Source organism: Poromitra crassiceps, assembly GCF_964638095.1.
Source record: "Poromitra crassiceps genome assembly, chromosome: 14".
Taxonomy (NCBI): Eukaryota; Metazoa; Chordata; class Actinopteri; order Beryciformes; family Melamphaidae; genus Poromitra; species Poromitra crassiceps.
The window spans coordinates 17366236-17382261 of NC_139633.1; the positions used below are offsets into that span (position 1 = coordinate 17366236).

A 16026-nucleotide genomic window follows, 5' to 3' on the forward strand; every position below is an offset into this window, starting at 1 on the left:
AGATATAATGCTGCTTTGTCTCTGCTAGTGCTAACTTGTCTCTGGTGCTACACTGGCTGTAAACATACCACTGACACGTGCAATGCATTCTGGTTGTTGTAGTATTCCCCCTAGTACTAGGGGATATGAGGAATAGCAGTTTTCCCAGTTTTCTACAGTATAGACAAAGGGGTCCAATTAAAAAAATAAGTGGACATTTGCATTCTACTACATGGTGAGGTAGTTTTAATAAACCATCATTACATGTGTTCCTTTAATACTGAAATTCCCTATATAGTTTCCTCCTGTAACTTATTAGCCCATAATAAGACATCCCTTCTTGGAAAATGCTGGGTTCCTTTTTTTTAATCATAAGTATTTCAATATCCCCTCCCTTTGCTTGAGTAAAAATAATAATAGGGATAATTAATCAATGCAGACCAACCCCCCACCGCATGGTAGCTTAATCTCAAGCAGGCTAATTTTCATACCCATTCTATCACCTTAATGAAAAGTCCTCAGTTTTGCTGAAATAAATGAAAACTAACTAACAAACAAACAAAGAAACAAAGAAACAAACTAACTAACTAACTAACTAACTAACTAACTAACTAACTAACTAACTAACTAAATAATTAAATAAATAATATAAGATAGGATATAGATCTTTATGGGCAATTTTCTAGATTTATGCATGTGACAAATAAATCCAGGAATGTTAAGATTCAAGGTCCAGTGCATTAATCCACTGCATTTCTGTGGGGGGCGGTACCCTAGCCTACTTCTTCGCAATGGGGTAATGTTACGAAGCTATTATTATGGAGTAGTATGATGAGCTATTATGATTTTCAAGCATCGTTCAGGCCATCAGTGGGGCAGCTGGGGCTAGTAGTCCCTTTTCGTCGGCGTTTGGACGGTCTTCTTCGCCTTTAAGAGGAATGCAGCCCTAGCGGTGATATCTGACTGGGCTCCCAGGAAAAGTCAGCGGACTGGAGAGGGAGAGGGAGAGGGAGAGGGAGAGGGCGAGTGGGAGGGAGAGGGAGAGGGAGAGGGAGGGCGAGGGAGAGGGGGGCACGTAATAAACCGAGCCGGGAGACGATCATGGCGGCACCTCTCGGACGGGACACCCTACCTGACCACTGGTCGTACGGAGTTTGTAGGGACGGCAGAGTCTTCTTCATTAAGTGAGCGTTTTGAACTATCGATGCAGCCCGGGGTTTTGTGGCGACCGGGGCATTAACGCAGTGTTCAGGCTTGTTGTAACCGTGCAGTAACAGGTGTCTTTCTTGCAGCGATAAAACTCACAGCACTACTTGGCTACATCCTCGCACTGGCGAACCTGTTAACTCGGGACACATGATACGGTCAGGTAAGCTAGGCGAACAAAATAAACCATAAATTGCGGGTTTGTTGTTGGCGGGGAGCGTGTTGTTGTTTGCTGCAGTTTGTGTTCAGCCTGTTTTATTCGTGTTGTAGATTTACCGAGAGGATGGGAAGAAGGCTTCACGGACGAAGGGGCCAGCTACTTCATCAAGTGAGTGAGCGCGAGCCCACCAGTTGTGTTTGTTTTATACTGCTGCTGTGTGTGTGTTGCCTGCCTGCTGGGGGTAAACGCTTTTATTTCTTATTAGCTCAATGATAGCATCTCGTATCGCTTTCTTACCTGCAATTCTGCATCATGACAAGCTTGGGAACACGTTAGTTGTGATGGGCTACTACTACTACAGTCTACCACCACCACCACACACAATGGCCCTTATAAAAGCTACTGTATAAACGGTAGGCTATTTTATAAGGTAACGCTGAAATGAATACGCAGTACGCACCGACACTCAAACACAAACACACACCCACTTCATACAAGCATGCATATACCTGTACACACAGACGTCCCATTGGAAGTGAAACGAATTATCTCTGGCCTTATTGTGCCCGCTTCAAAAAAAGAAGAAGGGAAAGTAGCCTATAGCGGGACAGGCGGTCAGAGGCGGAAAGCTATTGAAATTCACCTCACATCCTCCATGCAGGGTTTACTCTCTCCATTAGACACGTGTAAAAGCCTGGGTGTGTGTTTATGTGTGTGTGTGTGTGTGTGTGTGTGTGTGTGTGTGTGTGTGTGTGTGTGTGTGTGTGTGTGTGTGTGTGTGTGTGGCATAGAGCGAGAGAGACAGAGGCAGGTGAGAGGTCTGCTTGTGTGACCATATGGTGACAGAGATGTATGGCACAATTACTTGAAGCAGAGAGGACAGTATTTCCAAAGTCAACTAATGGACGTCCTTTCTGGGTGACATGGCTTGGCCGAGCTGTCTTGTGCGTGCGTGACTGTGTGTGTGTGTGTGTGTGTGTGTGGGAAAAGGGCTTGTGTGTGTGTACCCAGATGCTAAGTGGAGAGTCATATTTGGCAATAGTTGTGTATTTCCCACTGCAGTGTTTAATACCGTGTTTGTCTGGTTTGGTTGTGGCTTCCGGTGTATGAGTCCAGCAGACGGGTCCCTGTGAGAGAAACTCGGGACACAAGAGCAGCCAGCAAATTATACTGAAACCCATCTGATAAGTCAGTGAATTAGTGTGGTAACTCCTCCCACTGTTTCAGGTTTGGAAGTACCTTAGTCTCACTTGCCAGTCCCCCCTCCCTTCCGTGAGAGGAGTCTGGCGGCTCTGGTCACCATTATGGAATTGCGATGGGCGGCGCTTAGCGGCAGTGCCCTTGGAAAATAGTTTTCAACAATCCAACTTGCCATTTTCAGCGTGTAGCAACGAGCTAGCGTGTAAGTTTCTGCCGTTAGCTTGCCAGCTAGTTAGCATTGTTGTTTTCACTCCGGCGGCAGGGGACTATTTACAGCGACACACAGGGAGGAGGGAGCGGAAGCCGCTCTGATTGACATGGTCGGAGCCAATGACAGAGCTTCTTAAGCGGGGAGCGGAAATCCGGCAGCGTCTGAAATCGACGCTTCCAATGGGAGAGCAGCTGTAGAGCAGGGGAGGGCTTATGCCAGCAGCCTGTTTCCGTGCAGCCAGACTCCTCTCACGGAAGGGAGGGGAGGCTGGCCTGCGAGACTAGTAGTACTTCTACTCATAGCCCTGTCATGACCCTGTTAGTTTGCCCCCCCCCCCTGATGTTGAGAGTTGCTACTGTAATAAGGTCTTTGCTCAGACAGAGACTATGGTGCACTGCAGACACACAACGTTTTCAGTCCGGGGCACATGCTTAAGATCGGGAGAGCGTTTTTCACTCAACCACGATCACACTCTGAACCCAGTCTGGAACAAACACATTTAAAAATGATAGAGATACTCTAATACTTGCATGCATGTGTAACGCCATTGTGTTTGATGGTAATTGCAGCAATTCATGTTAAGGGTTTGCCCAGGGGTGGATTAGAACTGGCGACCTTCGGCTTGTGAGGCGGACACGCTAACCACTGCACCAGGAGAGCTGGAGAGCTAGCTCCCTTGGCGGAGCTGATTAACGTGCCTTTATACTGGGGGAGTGAGTTTAACCAACCTACTACTCGCTACCACTCGGGACTCACGAGGACATTCATTCAGTGACACATGTGTACAGTCATATCAAAATGATAATAATGTTGCATTGGGCCAAACAAATCGCTGTCCATGCATTCCACCACAGCAACATCGAAACACATGCTCTAATGTGAAAATGTGGGATTTGAAAGGGCAGATAAGATGATCAGAGAAATGTGTTTTTGCCGACACTTGTGTGTTATGTGTTGGATAAAGGGCGTCTTTGTGCTTCCCTCGTCCTCTCTCTTGTTTTGCTCCAGCCATGGAAGAAAAGGGAACAATGTAACAGTGCAAACTGTGTGATATATGGTGGCCTAAATGTCAAGGCCGTTAATATAAATCAGCCTGCTACTTGTTGCCCAAATGACTTGCTGGAAGGATGCTGTTTTGCGCCCTGCTCTGCTCTCTGCCTGTGTCTTTGTTGTTAACTTGCTGCTTTAATAGCGGTGGCGATTGGCGAAGGTAAAGGCAGATCTCTCTGAGCCAAAACGGAAGACAGGAGCACACCGAGTCATTTGTCCTCTACCCACTTGCACCTCGCACAGTTTGTCTCCCAGCGCAGTTAACATCATTCCACTACGTGGCACTGGTGTGTGGGGAAAAAATCACATCACGAGTAGTTAGATGTACTTAAAGTTAATTGTCAGAATGAAAACTAAAATAAGCGAATCTAGGATTAATTGAGCTAATATGAATTGATTGATTTAATTGTTAAAAAGTTCGACCATGGAGATCCCTTGTTTCTGTGAAGTGCTTATATAATTTATGAATTGTTTTAGAGAGAACAGCTGTTTGATGTACAGCTTCTGATGAGCACGGCCTTTTCATTCCAGCTCATTGGGGGACCTTTCGTTTCTGCTGATTATTTTTGCAGGTTATGGCGTGCTGTCAGTGTCTCATAGTTTGACATAGAGTTGACCTCTGACCTCTGGTGCTTCATTTGATTGATTGGAGACCTGGATGATGCCATGCTTTCAGCATCCATCCCATGTGTTTACAGGGTAATTATAGGAGGTTTCACTGAAAGTCAAGCCTACCTGGTTTCTCCCTCCACCACTCAGCTAATTAGGTTATGAAACTGGATAGACAGGTGTGTGTTTATTTGACAGATTGAAGACTGAATAATGCCATGAGAAAATAAATCAAGTACCACCCTGTATGCTTTGGTAATTGTTAGGGATGTCACAATACTGTATATCGTCCACAATATATCGCGATATCAAAACGTGACAATATGTATCGTTGAGATGAAATCTCATATCGCGAGAAAAAGAAGCTGAACATGGTGGCACTGATCTGCATCTGATTGCACGCTCGCTCTCCTTTTCATTGCTTTGTTTGAACAGACGAGGGACGTCGTTGCAGACACGGAGGATGAAAATGTTGAAATTCCTCAAATTAGCGTGGAGGATGCCCCCTCAACTTATAAATCGATCGCAAAAAAATATAAAATTAAAATATCGTATCGTATCGTTATCGTGAACCCAATATCGTGTATCATATCGTATCGTGAACTGTGAACTGACTGTGAAGATGGTTCCGACTTAACAGGAACAATCCTTTAGATCTTCTGTGTGTGGGGTTTTTTAGGCCGTTGAGTAGCTGCGGCACCGTAACCCCGTTTGTCGCTGAGTAATGGGAATGATAGGCGAAATGGTCGGTGCTCGAAGAGATCAACCGGGGGGACAGGAGGAGTGATGATTGGTTGGGATAAAGCATGGGGAGTGATGATTGGTTACGCCGGCTGTAGCGGAAGCACACACACACACACACACACACACACACACACACACACACACACACACACACACACACACACACACACACATATTCCTTCTAAACAAGACATATTCGTTTGAATATATTCGAATACTATATATGAGTGATATAAAAATCATAATTAAAGCTGGAAATATGGTCCAGGTTGTAAAAAAAATAAAAAATCCTTTAAGACTTTTAAAATTCCTATTACTACTACAACTTGTGTGGGTTTAGCCTACGTAAACACTGGGTTGAAGCAATGGAGACATCTGCATGAGGGAAATGTAACAGTTAAATAGGAAAAGTATCTTTGTTACATTGTTAATTTTGAAGAAGACACATTTTTATTGTGTGTGTGAGCTGCAGGAAAGCCCTGATTAATTTGTCTATTGCATGCTAAGAAACAAATGCAATTTTTTATTATTGAAAACACAGCTAATTTGTGAAGTGGTTCCTCAAATTCAAATGGTATAATAAGATAATGAACCCGATAGAGCTGATCTTGCTAGTCACTGCAGTTATGCTGATGCTGGCACTTTGCCAACACTGCAAAAGGATTTAAAGTGAGTGTCATATAGCCTCAGGCAAACAAGCATGTCAGACTCATGTACTTGAAACTGGAAATTATGTTTTTTGACAGTTATGTTAGTGAGATAAGATACATGTGTTAAAATGTGTTCTCGCTCCACAATGCTGCGATTAAGCAGTTCATTAAAACTGGTTTGGACGTGTGATGATGGATAGGAATAGGATGATTAAGTTTTCATAACATGCAGGCCAGGGATTTCTGGTTTAAGTGGTAAGACAACATGCTTTTTGTTTATTACTTTACCAATTAGTCTGTGCACCCCGTTTAGGTCTCTGCAGTGCATTCCAATTGGTTAGTGGCTGTGGTCTGATTCAGCTTAACAATGCAGAGAGTTGAATGCACGTTTGTCCTAATGACCATTAGTGTGGGAGACAAGCAGATAAAATGCAGGCTGTTTTGGCACCATGCGTCCGGTCGCACATTTGGTCCTCCTGGGTGTGTCTAAAATAATGTTCTGTGAAGTTGAGTAAATGTTCATTTACTTCCTTGCTTGCACGGGACATCAAAATCGACACGGAATCAACATTGCTATAAGTGTTTTGAATCAAAGTCTCTGATGAAAACAGATTCACGTCCATCAGAGAGGTGCTGGTGCACTGTGCACGAATTGAGTTGAAATTCAGACAACAGATAAAAGCTCTAACTTTTCTCTCTGGAACTATGAGAGACATATGAACCCTTTCTATGTTTTAATGATCAACTGTTATTTGGAAGTTTGATTGGAAATAAGACAAAAACAACTGAGTGACAGAAGAGGGTTGGTTGACATACAGTACATTTCTGTTGCCAATCAAACCCTTTCTTTGTTGTAAATAGTATAGTGTGTGTGTGTGTGTTTGTGTGCATGCGTGCGTGCATGTGTGTGTGTGTGTGTGTGTGTGTGTGTGTGTGTGTGTTAAAAGTGCAAACAGGTAACCATAGTGCGATGATGCACTTCGTCAGATGGCCTCCAGACTGAGAGTGTTTTTATCATGCTGGGGTCATTAGATGGAAAAACTCACTCACTCACTCACTGAGTTTAGTGGTTAAAAGGGCCATAGCTAGGGATCAGAAGGTGATAGAGAGTCGGGATTCGAGGGGTGGGTGGGATTAGTGGCTATGGGGATATTGGTGGTGTTCGGGGGGAAGTGGCGCCGTGGTCTAAAAGATTTATGCTGGTTGAGATGCAATGTTTCCCACATAGAGGCACAAAATCAATAGTTGCTCAGTGGATAGGAATGGATCTAATTCGATCTCTAATACCTTTTATACATAAAAATTACCACTTATACGAGTGTTTTTTTAACACAGTTAAACAGCGTGTCGTGAACGCCATTGACACTTTCACATTGCCTCCCTTTTAGCTAAGAAGCTTCAGACTTTGTTCACCTGCTGCCCTGGAGTGGGCGTTTCAGTGGGTAAACTCACTGTCACAGGCTGCAGGGCAGGGACACTGGACACTTACACCAGTAGATTGACCTGACATTGTCTCCATTACATAAACTGTGACAACGCTGCGATATGGTCACGGCCGGATAAACAGTTAATCAACGCAATCACTGTAAAGACCCAATCACAATGTTGTTTACAATCACGTCCAGGTAGACAACACCTGCATCACGCACATACAATTTAATGGAGTGGAGCAAACGAGGGGGCGGGGAACAACTGAGATAATGAGAATGGATCCATCTAAAATTAAAAGTTTTATGCTTTCATATCTCATTGATTAACAACACTTTCACTAACGTTAAGTTTGCGCTGCTGGGAGCCCCACAGTGTGCAGTGCAGAATTCTGTGCAATTCTGACATGCGCATAGTCATAGTTCCACACCTACTGTAGTACTGGCAACACTGAATGCGCTTTATCTCGAGAACCGTTCATCCGTTCGACTATTATACTGCTATTTATATTACATGCCATTCACAGCTGATCCGATAAATAGCCATGTCATTTGGAGGTCCTCTAATTGGCTGTCACTAACGGCTTTGTAACATCTAGACCGAAGAAAAAGACGGTAGTTTGTAGATATTACTGTTTTTTTGGGCCAATGTAAAAGGGGCTTAATGCATGTGATTACATCACATCATGTCTGTAATTTGGAGATTCACACACAGCAGACCAGCAGCAAAACAGCAGTGTGAAAACAAAAGTGAAACTTAACATTCCACAGTTAAATCTCATGGTATTTATGTAACAGTGGAATTAGTTCATTTAACCTTGTTGCAGTGCTTCAGTGCATAGTTGAACACACACGCCGTGGGTCTCGACAGGATCTGAGCTTGTCTAAATTCATAACTACACTCTATAATTCTAACTAAACAAGTGAACCTGTTTGCTCTTCAGCCATTTCACAATTTCCATTCATGAAAATTAGATGTTTGACAGCTGAGCTGAATAACTTTGTGCTCTGTGGAGCACATCATGATTTTCTTTTGCTTTGTTAAATGTTGTGTCAGCCATATTATTTCCACATGAAAAACCTCAGACTTTGTGAAAAGCTGTGTCGACATTATGGGATTCTTACCAGAAGTAAATAGGGGTCTCTGATTTGAACCGTCCCGCTTCTCCTCACCTTCATCAGCTGTCCAAGGAGCATGCAGGGGCAAACTCACCAGAACTCTCAAGTCCACATGGTGCTGCCGTGACAACGCTCGATGGATTGGGTTGTGTGGTGCTGGTGGAAACCGGGCCTTGGTGGAGTACAAAGGAGGGATTGTTCTGACACTGTTGCAATGGCAAAACTCCCATGTATTTACACCTAGAGCAGGCCTGAGGTACCTGAGGTATCTGCATCATGGGCCCATTTTAACTAAGAAGCTTCACCAGCCTATCGGACCGGCCCTGACCCACTTCGCTGCCTGTCATTGAGGCAGCAGCTTGTTTATGCCTCATGTGTCTCATTGTTGGATGTCACAGTGTTCGAGCTGGATGGATAACATTTCTTACAACCCAAGTGGATCAGCACAGAATACTGAATTCAACTCTAAAATGGATTTAATAATGATACAATAGACTTCATCTGTATACGGCACTTATCTCAATCGTATTTGTTTACAAAGTTTATAAAGTACTTCACAGGAACATGAACAAAGGGGGCCATAGTACAAATAAATAGTCAAATAAATCATGAGATAAACTAAAGTAAGAAACACAATCATAAAATCACATGATTTCCAGTAAAATACTTTATTATATATTGAACTGGTAGCCAGTAGAGTTTCTAAAATTGGGGATATATGTGGTCTCTAGATACACAAATAAAATCGACCCAGTCTTTGGGAGTGACTGATGTCTGGAGGTCAGACACCAAATACGACTATTTCAGATTTGTTATCGTTGAGTTGTAGAAAGTTCAGAGACATCCAGCATTTGATGTGATGTAGTTCTTTAGTGAGTTAATGGAGTTTTTATCACTAGTAGGTTGTAATGGGATCATTATCATTATGTAGTAATTATGTAGCAATGGAAAGAGACATTATGAGTTTACTGCTGTTGTTACTGCTACGTTTTCACAATCCAGTGACGGACAGCATACACATAGCATCCATCAGTCACAACATACACTTGTGCATACATCGTTATTGAGGAAAACACAAACAAACAACACGTATGTAGAATTTCACATGTATATTCCTACACATTGCTGGTCTTGCTATCTTATTACTGTACAAGCTTGTTGCTTTGTCGTTATTGCTAGTCAGACGTTGCATACCCACATGTTTTGCTGCATTCTCTCCCTCTGTTAGCCAAGGAATAGCTAACAAAGGGAACATGATCATTATATTTCAAGCCTAGCCTCTCAGCCAGTGTTTCCCCTAGAAAACCTTTCAGGCCTGGAGGGATTTCGAAACGTACCCCGACCACAACGGTGGGGGCCCTCGCTGGCGGCGCTCAACTTTTAGCTAACCTGTTCACATCTATGTTCGCAATGGCATCCCAAGTATCATCATACTATTATGGGATGCGATGCGAACAGTTGTATTATGCGATGTGCGTTTCCCAGGCAACGACACACGTTGACACGTTTTGGAACAGCGCCGCGCGCTGGCACGATGCTCCTAAAAACCAAATGCTTATTGTTTTGAATGATTTGGCATCTTCTATTACTGTCAACACCAGTATTGTTATATTGTAATAATATGCCATAAAGGTTTATTGAAATTTTGGGGAGAGGAGGAAAAAAAATAGATTCCCTCCCCCCCAGCCTGGCGTGGCGTCGTTGGCCTGGCGGCCCCACCAGGCCTGTAGAATGGTAGGGGAAACACTGCAGCCCCTCTAGTCTAGCCTCCACCACTTTCTCCTGTGTGAGCTTTGTTACCAACGTGATGACGGAGTGCCCCCCCCCCCCCCCCCCAGGCAGTGACAGTCCTATCTCCACAAGCACCCTTATTAATTTGCAGAAACAAACAGTTGGATTTCTGAAAAAAAAGAAAAATGCTTTCATTTACACAAGATAGGCCAATCAAAAAAAGGTTTGTTCCCAGAAATATCCAAATGACACCCAGCCCTGTGTGTGTTTTTCTCTCTGATCCAAAAGCAGCATATTTATGACCTATTGTAGAACGTTCCTTTATTCATTAATCACAAGGGACAAATGCAGTGTGTATTTCACAAGATGACATATTGTTTAGTGTGGGTGGTGCAGTTATTGTTTTCTGCTGACCCCCTCTAGAAAAGTAGTCGTGCGATGTGGTTCTCAAACTGGGGGTCGGGACCCCCCACGGTATCGCTAGATAACCTTCAAGGGGTCATGGGATTTGTGGGATAGGGAAAAGAACATTCTTCTACAACTAGGCATTTTAATGGGTGACATCACAATGGAGTGGGTGACATCACACTCTGCCTGACATCACACAGTATCTGGTCACAGCTATTGCAAATTTGTGCTTGTTGTTCAAAAGTCCATATTGTTGTGGCTGACAAAATAAAAACAAACAGAATATTTGAATGACTCTTCTTTGAGTAAAGAGCAGCACCATAGTGAAGCAAAGGTGAGAAAGTTTCGCAGAGTGGAGTGAGGGACAACCTACTCATATTGCTCTGCTCCAGTTGATTATTTATTTTCTTTCCATACTAATCTTTTGTACCTATTCATTCTTTTATCTGCTCTTTGATTCTGGTGCATGCATTCGTGACACTATTCAAAGAGCTCTTGTTTAAGAGTGCTACAGAGAGCAGGTGCCAAGTGGTTTTGCAAATTCATTAGCAGCGATGAAGTGGTAATAATAATAATAATAATAATACATTCAACTTATATAGCGCTTTTCTAGATACTCAAAGTCGCTTTACACACAGAATAAAATGATTTAAGAAGTACATTTGTAGTAGTAAAAATAAGTAGAATATAAATAATGGGGTTAGCAGGTGAAGGTGAGTTTGAAGAGGTGGGTCTTGAGGACCAGGTTGAAAGATGGTAGGGTGTTTGCTTGACGAATGTGGATGGGGAGAGTGTTCCAGAGGGAGGGTGCAGTGACTGAGAAGGCCCTGTCACCCCAGGTCCGGAGCTTGGTCCTGGGGATCTTCAAGCAGTAGTGTCTCCGGACCTAAGGCTGCGAGTGGGGGCGTGGCGGGGGAGGAGATCGGAGAGGTAGGGGGAGGCCAGGTTGTTTAGGTCTTTATAAGTGGTGAGTACCGTAGTATGTTTTGGTACTGTAAATGAATAGGTGGGTAGACTATGACTTCCAACGATCCTCAAAAGGCAAACAACCACCAATGTAAACAAAGATTAATTACATTTTCACAAAAAGCATTGATTTGATTTGATTTATTCTTCTTAAAGATCCTACTCCGTACTCCCTACTTATTATAATTCATAAAACCTCGACTCATATGTAAATATATTAGCCTAAAAAGGTGGGTAAAGTATTCAGCAAATAAAAACAGGGCACCCTGAATTTAGGTGAGTTTAGCCTCCACTACCCCCCTGGCTGGGGCACTCAATGAGTATAGGAAATGTGCAACCCTATAGCTCCCTTAGGAATAAATGATCCCATTGAGGTACAATGGTGTCCTTTTGGGACACAGTTCACATTGTATGGGCTTACAATGCTGTGAGGCAGTCCAGGAAGAAGTGTTGGATATCCATGCTATGGGGGGGGACTCACATAAGTCTGCCCACCAAAGACTTCCTCTGCTTCTGTCTCAACTTCCTCTGATCGTCTGATGTGAAAGCTGTATCAATCTTTTATTATTCTCTCAGATTTTGGAGGAGTGTTTATTTGCCCCCTCACCTCCTCCTGCGCCCTGTTTCCTAATTGGCATTTCCTGCTCACTATTTCCTCGCGGCAGTATGGCGTAAGTTAATTAACCGTGAGATGATTTTGGGAGGTTTGAAGAAAAGCATTTTAATAGAGAACAAATCTGGTTTAGTTTCCCTACAGGGCGTTTTCTCAGGGCTCTCCTAATGAGGCTTTCTCTTTCTCCAAACGGAGGCTCAGCAAAGTTGATGGTACGTTCAAGGTCCATTCAGTAAAAAACGATGATGTGTTCAAATGTAATCTTGTCCAAAGGTAATCTTGTAAAATATAAATTAACTAAAGAAGATGACTAAAACCCATAATTTTGAACATTTCTCTTTTAATTAAACATACAGTATGCTAAAAAGCCCCCTCCAGTCAGTTTTTCTACCTGTCCTGTATAACATATGTCAAACACACATGAGCACGGGCTGTATCATTCGCGCAAATTTTTAGTATTGATTTTCTATTGATTATAGATAATAAGGCTAGATCTTTAAAGGATAAGTTCACCCAAAAACGAAAATTCTGTCAATATCTACTCACCCCTGTGCTGGGCGAAGTTTTTAATTCACAAAACATTTGTGGAGTTTCACAGCAAAACACTGTTGCAGCATTCTCTGAAACAATTGAAGTGGATGGGGACCAACTTTCAAATGTAAAACAAAACAAAACAAACAAACAAAAAACATAAAAAAAAACATAAAATGCTTCCAAACTGCTCACCTGGCATAATCCAAGTCTCAGAACCCCCGAGATGCCAAGTTGACTTGAAAAGACGTCATTTGCTCAAGAGAACTCAAGATTTTTGCAATATTTTGATTTCTGCAAACTGTCAAACCGTACCTTTTTTTATACTGTTCCAGAGTGAGGCAGAACTTCTACGGTACGTCTTTGTACTGTTCCATGGATTGAAGCTATGAGTTTTGTTTGACAGACTTTCCCCCAACTGGTCCTTGCATCGTGGGGATACGGGCAGGAAGAGAGTCCATTCAAGTTTTTGTAAGGGGTAAAAAATAGAAACTCACTATACTTTATTCCACTGTTTGGCAGCTTTGCATATTGCTTCTTCAGCAGAACTGCAGCTACAGGACGTGGATAAACGATTCATCCCATACAAAATGATAATGAAAGATAAAAAGATAATGTATCTCTCATACACTGTGACTGCAATGACTTTACACTTCATCCTTAGGAAATAAAGCTTTATTTGAATGACATCATTCACCTTACTGACATTTGTCTAGATTTCTATTAAGAAGATTATCCGGCTGAACACTGGTTCGCGTTTGATTAAGCTCGCGTTGCCCACAGACCTCATTTGAAGCATCGCACCAAAAACCCATTCAAAAATCCCATAGACAGAAACAGTGAAGAACCCGGAAGTCCGCGACTTCCGCGTTCCGACTACAAAAATACATCATCCCTGGGGCTCTCTATTGGATTTGAGAAGTAAACTCATATTGGACATAGGACCATGGATGTGAAGGGGCATTGTTTGGACATCCAATATTTCTGTGTCAGGGGAAAGTGAAGAATGAGTGATCAGACACATGTGACTGAATACCAATTAGACACAGAGATCTGCTGTCCCAGGCAGCGGACAGAAGAAGGATTAGCACCACTGCTTTTGTCCCAGCAAGGCTGAGGTGAAGCCAAGAGATGCAGTGAGGCAGCAAGGCTGAGGTGAAGCAGCAGTCTTCCGTCTACTAGTGAGTTCTACAGTCCATTGAATATTGTATCATAATACTAGGTCACGTCTTCAGATGGTGCTGACTATCTCTCGCGGGACCAAGTCGCTGGCTTATGTCTACTCACATTTCTTAAGCCTTAGATCATTTTAACTGCCCTAACATGCCGACACATATTCCTAACTTGCTCACCTTCACACAAAGCCAATTTGATGCATAGTAGGGCGCCTTCTCCCAGTAGTGGAAGAATTACGTTTGTTTACTCTCAATTCCCATGGACCTCAGCACTACTGCCAAGTGTCTCATCCTTAAACAAGAACATCCTTGCACCCTGAACACAGATGATGTGGAATCTTCTCTGTGGTCACTGGTTGATGTTTTGGGGTGATGGCAGTACATCATTTACAATGATTACAAGGTTAACTTGTGCCAATAATAAGTCTAATCCTAGATGCATCCCTCCATATTTCAAGGTCTTTTTTCCAACTAAGTTTAATCTTTTTTACACTTTCCCAGAAAAATGGTGGAAGTGTAGAAAGGAAGAGAAACTGCCTTGCCACAACCTCCTGGTAGTTTTGCTCTACTAACAGCTTCCTGCATTGTGCCAACAGCAAGGTCTGCACAACCCAGTGTTGCATTTGCCCTACAATGTGCCTGTGTAGAAGCAAGTTGTGCTTGTTGAACTGGTACAGAACAGGTACTGCCATGCCATGGTAAATTATATTGTTGTGAGGCTGCATATTTGCATGTCGTTGACATAGGCTTAAATCAAATGTATGACACTTCAAATACGGTAAATCAAAAGCCACCCACAGAAAGTTGCTTTGGTATTGAGCCAGTCACATTTTATAATGCAACATGGAGACCGTTCTTTTTGTCATGAATTTGATACCAAATCATGCCTGTGTGTTCTGAACCCCCTGAGTCAATCTGGATAGGACTTCGTTACGAGCAGCACCTTGTGTGTATTTGTTTACGTAAGCAGAGATATGAAAATGGAGGGAAAAGTAAAATAACTGATGTATTACCATAATGTCAAAAAATATCTACTACCATGTTACTAATATATCACACCTGTCATATTTTTGCACTGATAGACTTTAATAGGCCAAGTCTGGAATTGTATAGTATCTGAGGTGCCAAGATCATTTATCCACTGACTTAATTTATTTATAGTTTATTTTGTTTGTTTGGGGAGGGGGGGGGGTGCCTAGAAATGTATTGACTTACTTCATAATACAAGGAATGATGACAGTCACACACAATTTCTGAATGTATTTTCAAGCTAACGTGGTTGTTGTAATAGTTTGCAGATATTACAACATAATGAACCTGTATTTTGATTTATGGAAGGTTCCAGTTGTTCTACCCTTAGATGTGACCAAATTTGTCTTTTCCAGTATGCACCCTATAGCTTTCTCATGATGCTCACATATGCTTGTCTGTCAGATCTTGTCTGTAAATATAGTTCTCTCTCTCTCGCTCTCTCTCTCGCTCTCTCTCTCGCTCTCTCTCTCGCTCTCTCTCTCTCTCGCTCTCTCTCTCTCTCGCTCTCTCTCTCTCCCTCTCTCTCTCTCTCGCTCTCTCTCTCCCTCTCTCCCAAGCCGTTTGTTGAGACAGTAACTTTACCTTCAACTGACATGAGGTATTCTGAAGTGGTTCTGCCACCCTAAACAGGAAAAGTCCTGTCTAAGATGACAAGCCCAACAACAACAATGCGGTGTGTGCAAAATGTACAGCTCGGTAATTTGAATTTATTCATAAATTCACTGGGACTGTGATTACTGTGATAGAGCCAGAACACTGCTGCTCTATTCTCTGCGATAGCTCGGATGATAGCCAATGAAAATCTGCATGCTAATTAAGCATTACATGTTTACCACACACTCTGATTATCCACACCTGTGTCAGCTGAGTCCAGCAGCCAGTTATAGAATAAGAATGGCAAATTTGCTCTCAATATAAAAGTGTTGACTACATTCTGTCACTCCTCAAGAAAAAAGGTTCAATTTACAATGAGGGGTCAGTGTACAGAATAACAAATACCATGATACCAGAACAGGTTAAAACGTTCAGAATGGCATAACGCTTCCACTAATGTGCATTCAGAGACTTGAATATTTGTTCTGATTTATTTCCATCGTCAATTTCTCAAATTGTCCAACGTCATCTCTCATCATGCTTGTGGTGGGACTGTTGTCTGACAATTAACCACTGCAGTTGTCTTCCGGTCACCTTGTTAAATTTGCGAGGTCTCGTTAA

At 42.6% G+C, this 16026-nt stretch overlaps 1 protein-coding gene across 1 annotated transcript in view; it reads left to right on the plus strand.

Moving 5' to 3' along the window:
• Positions 1–1080: 1080 nt before the first annotated feature.
• plekha7b (pleckstrin homology domain containing, family A member 7b) overlaps positions 1081–16026 on the plus strand; it is a gene marked incomplete at both ends in the record, with an annotated part of 118196 nt that continues 103250 nt past the window's right edge. The window contains 3 exons of the mRNA XM_083651268.1: positions 1081–1163; positions 1272–1348; positions 1456–1513. Of these exons, the coding sequence (XP_083507394.1) occupies positions 1081–1163; positions 1272–1348; positions 1456–1513 (218 nt within the window). The remainder of the gene's footprint in view (positions 1164–1271; positions 1349–1455; positions 1514–16026) is intronic.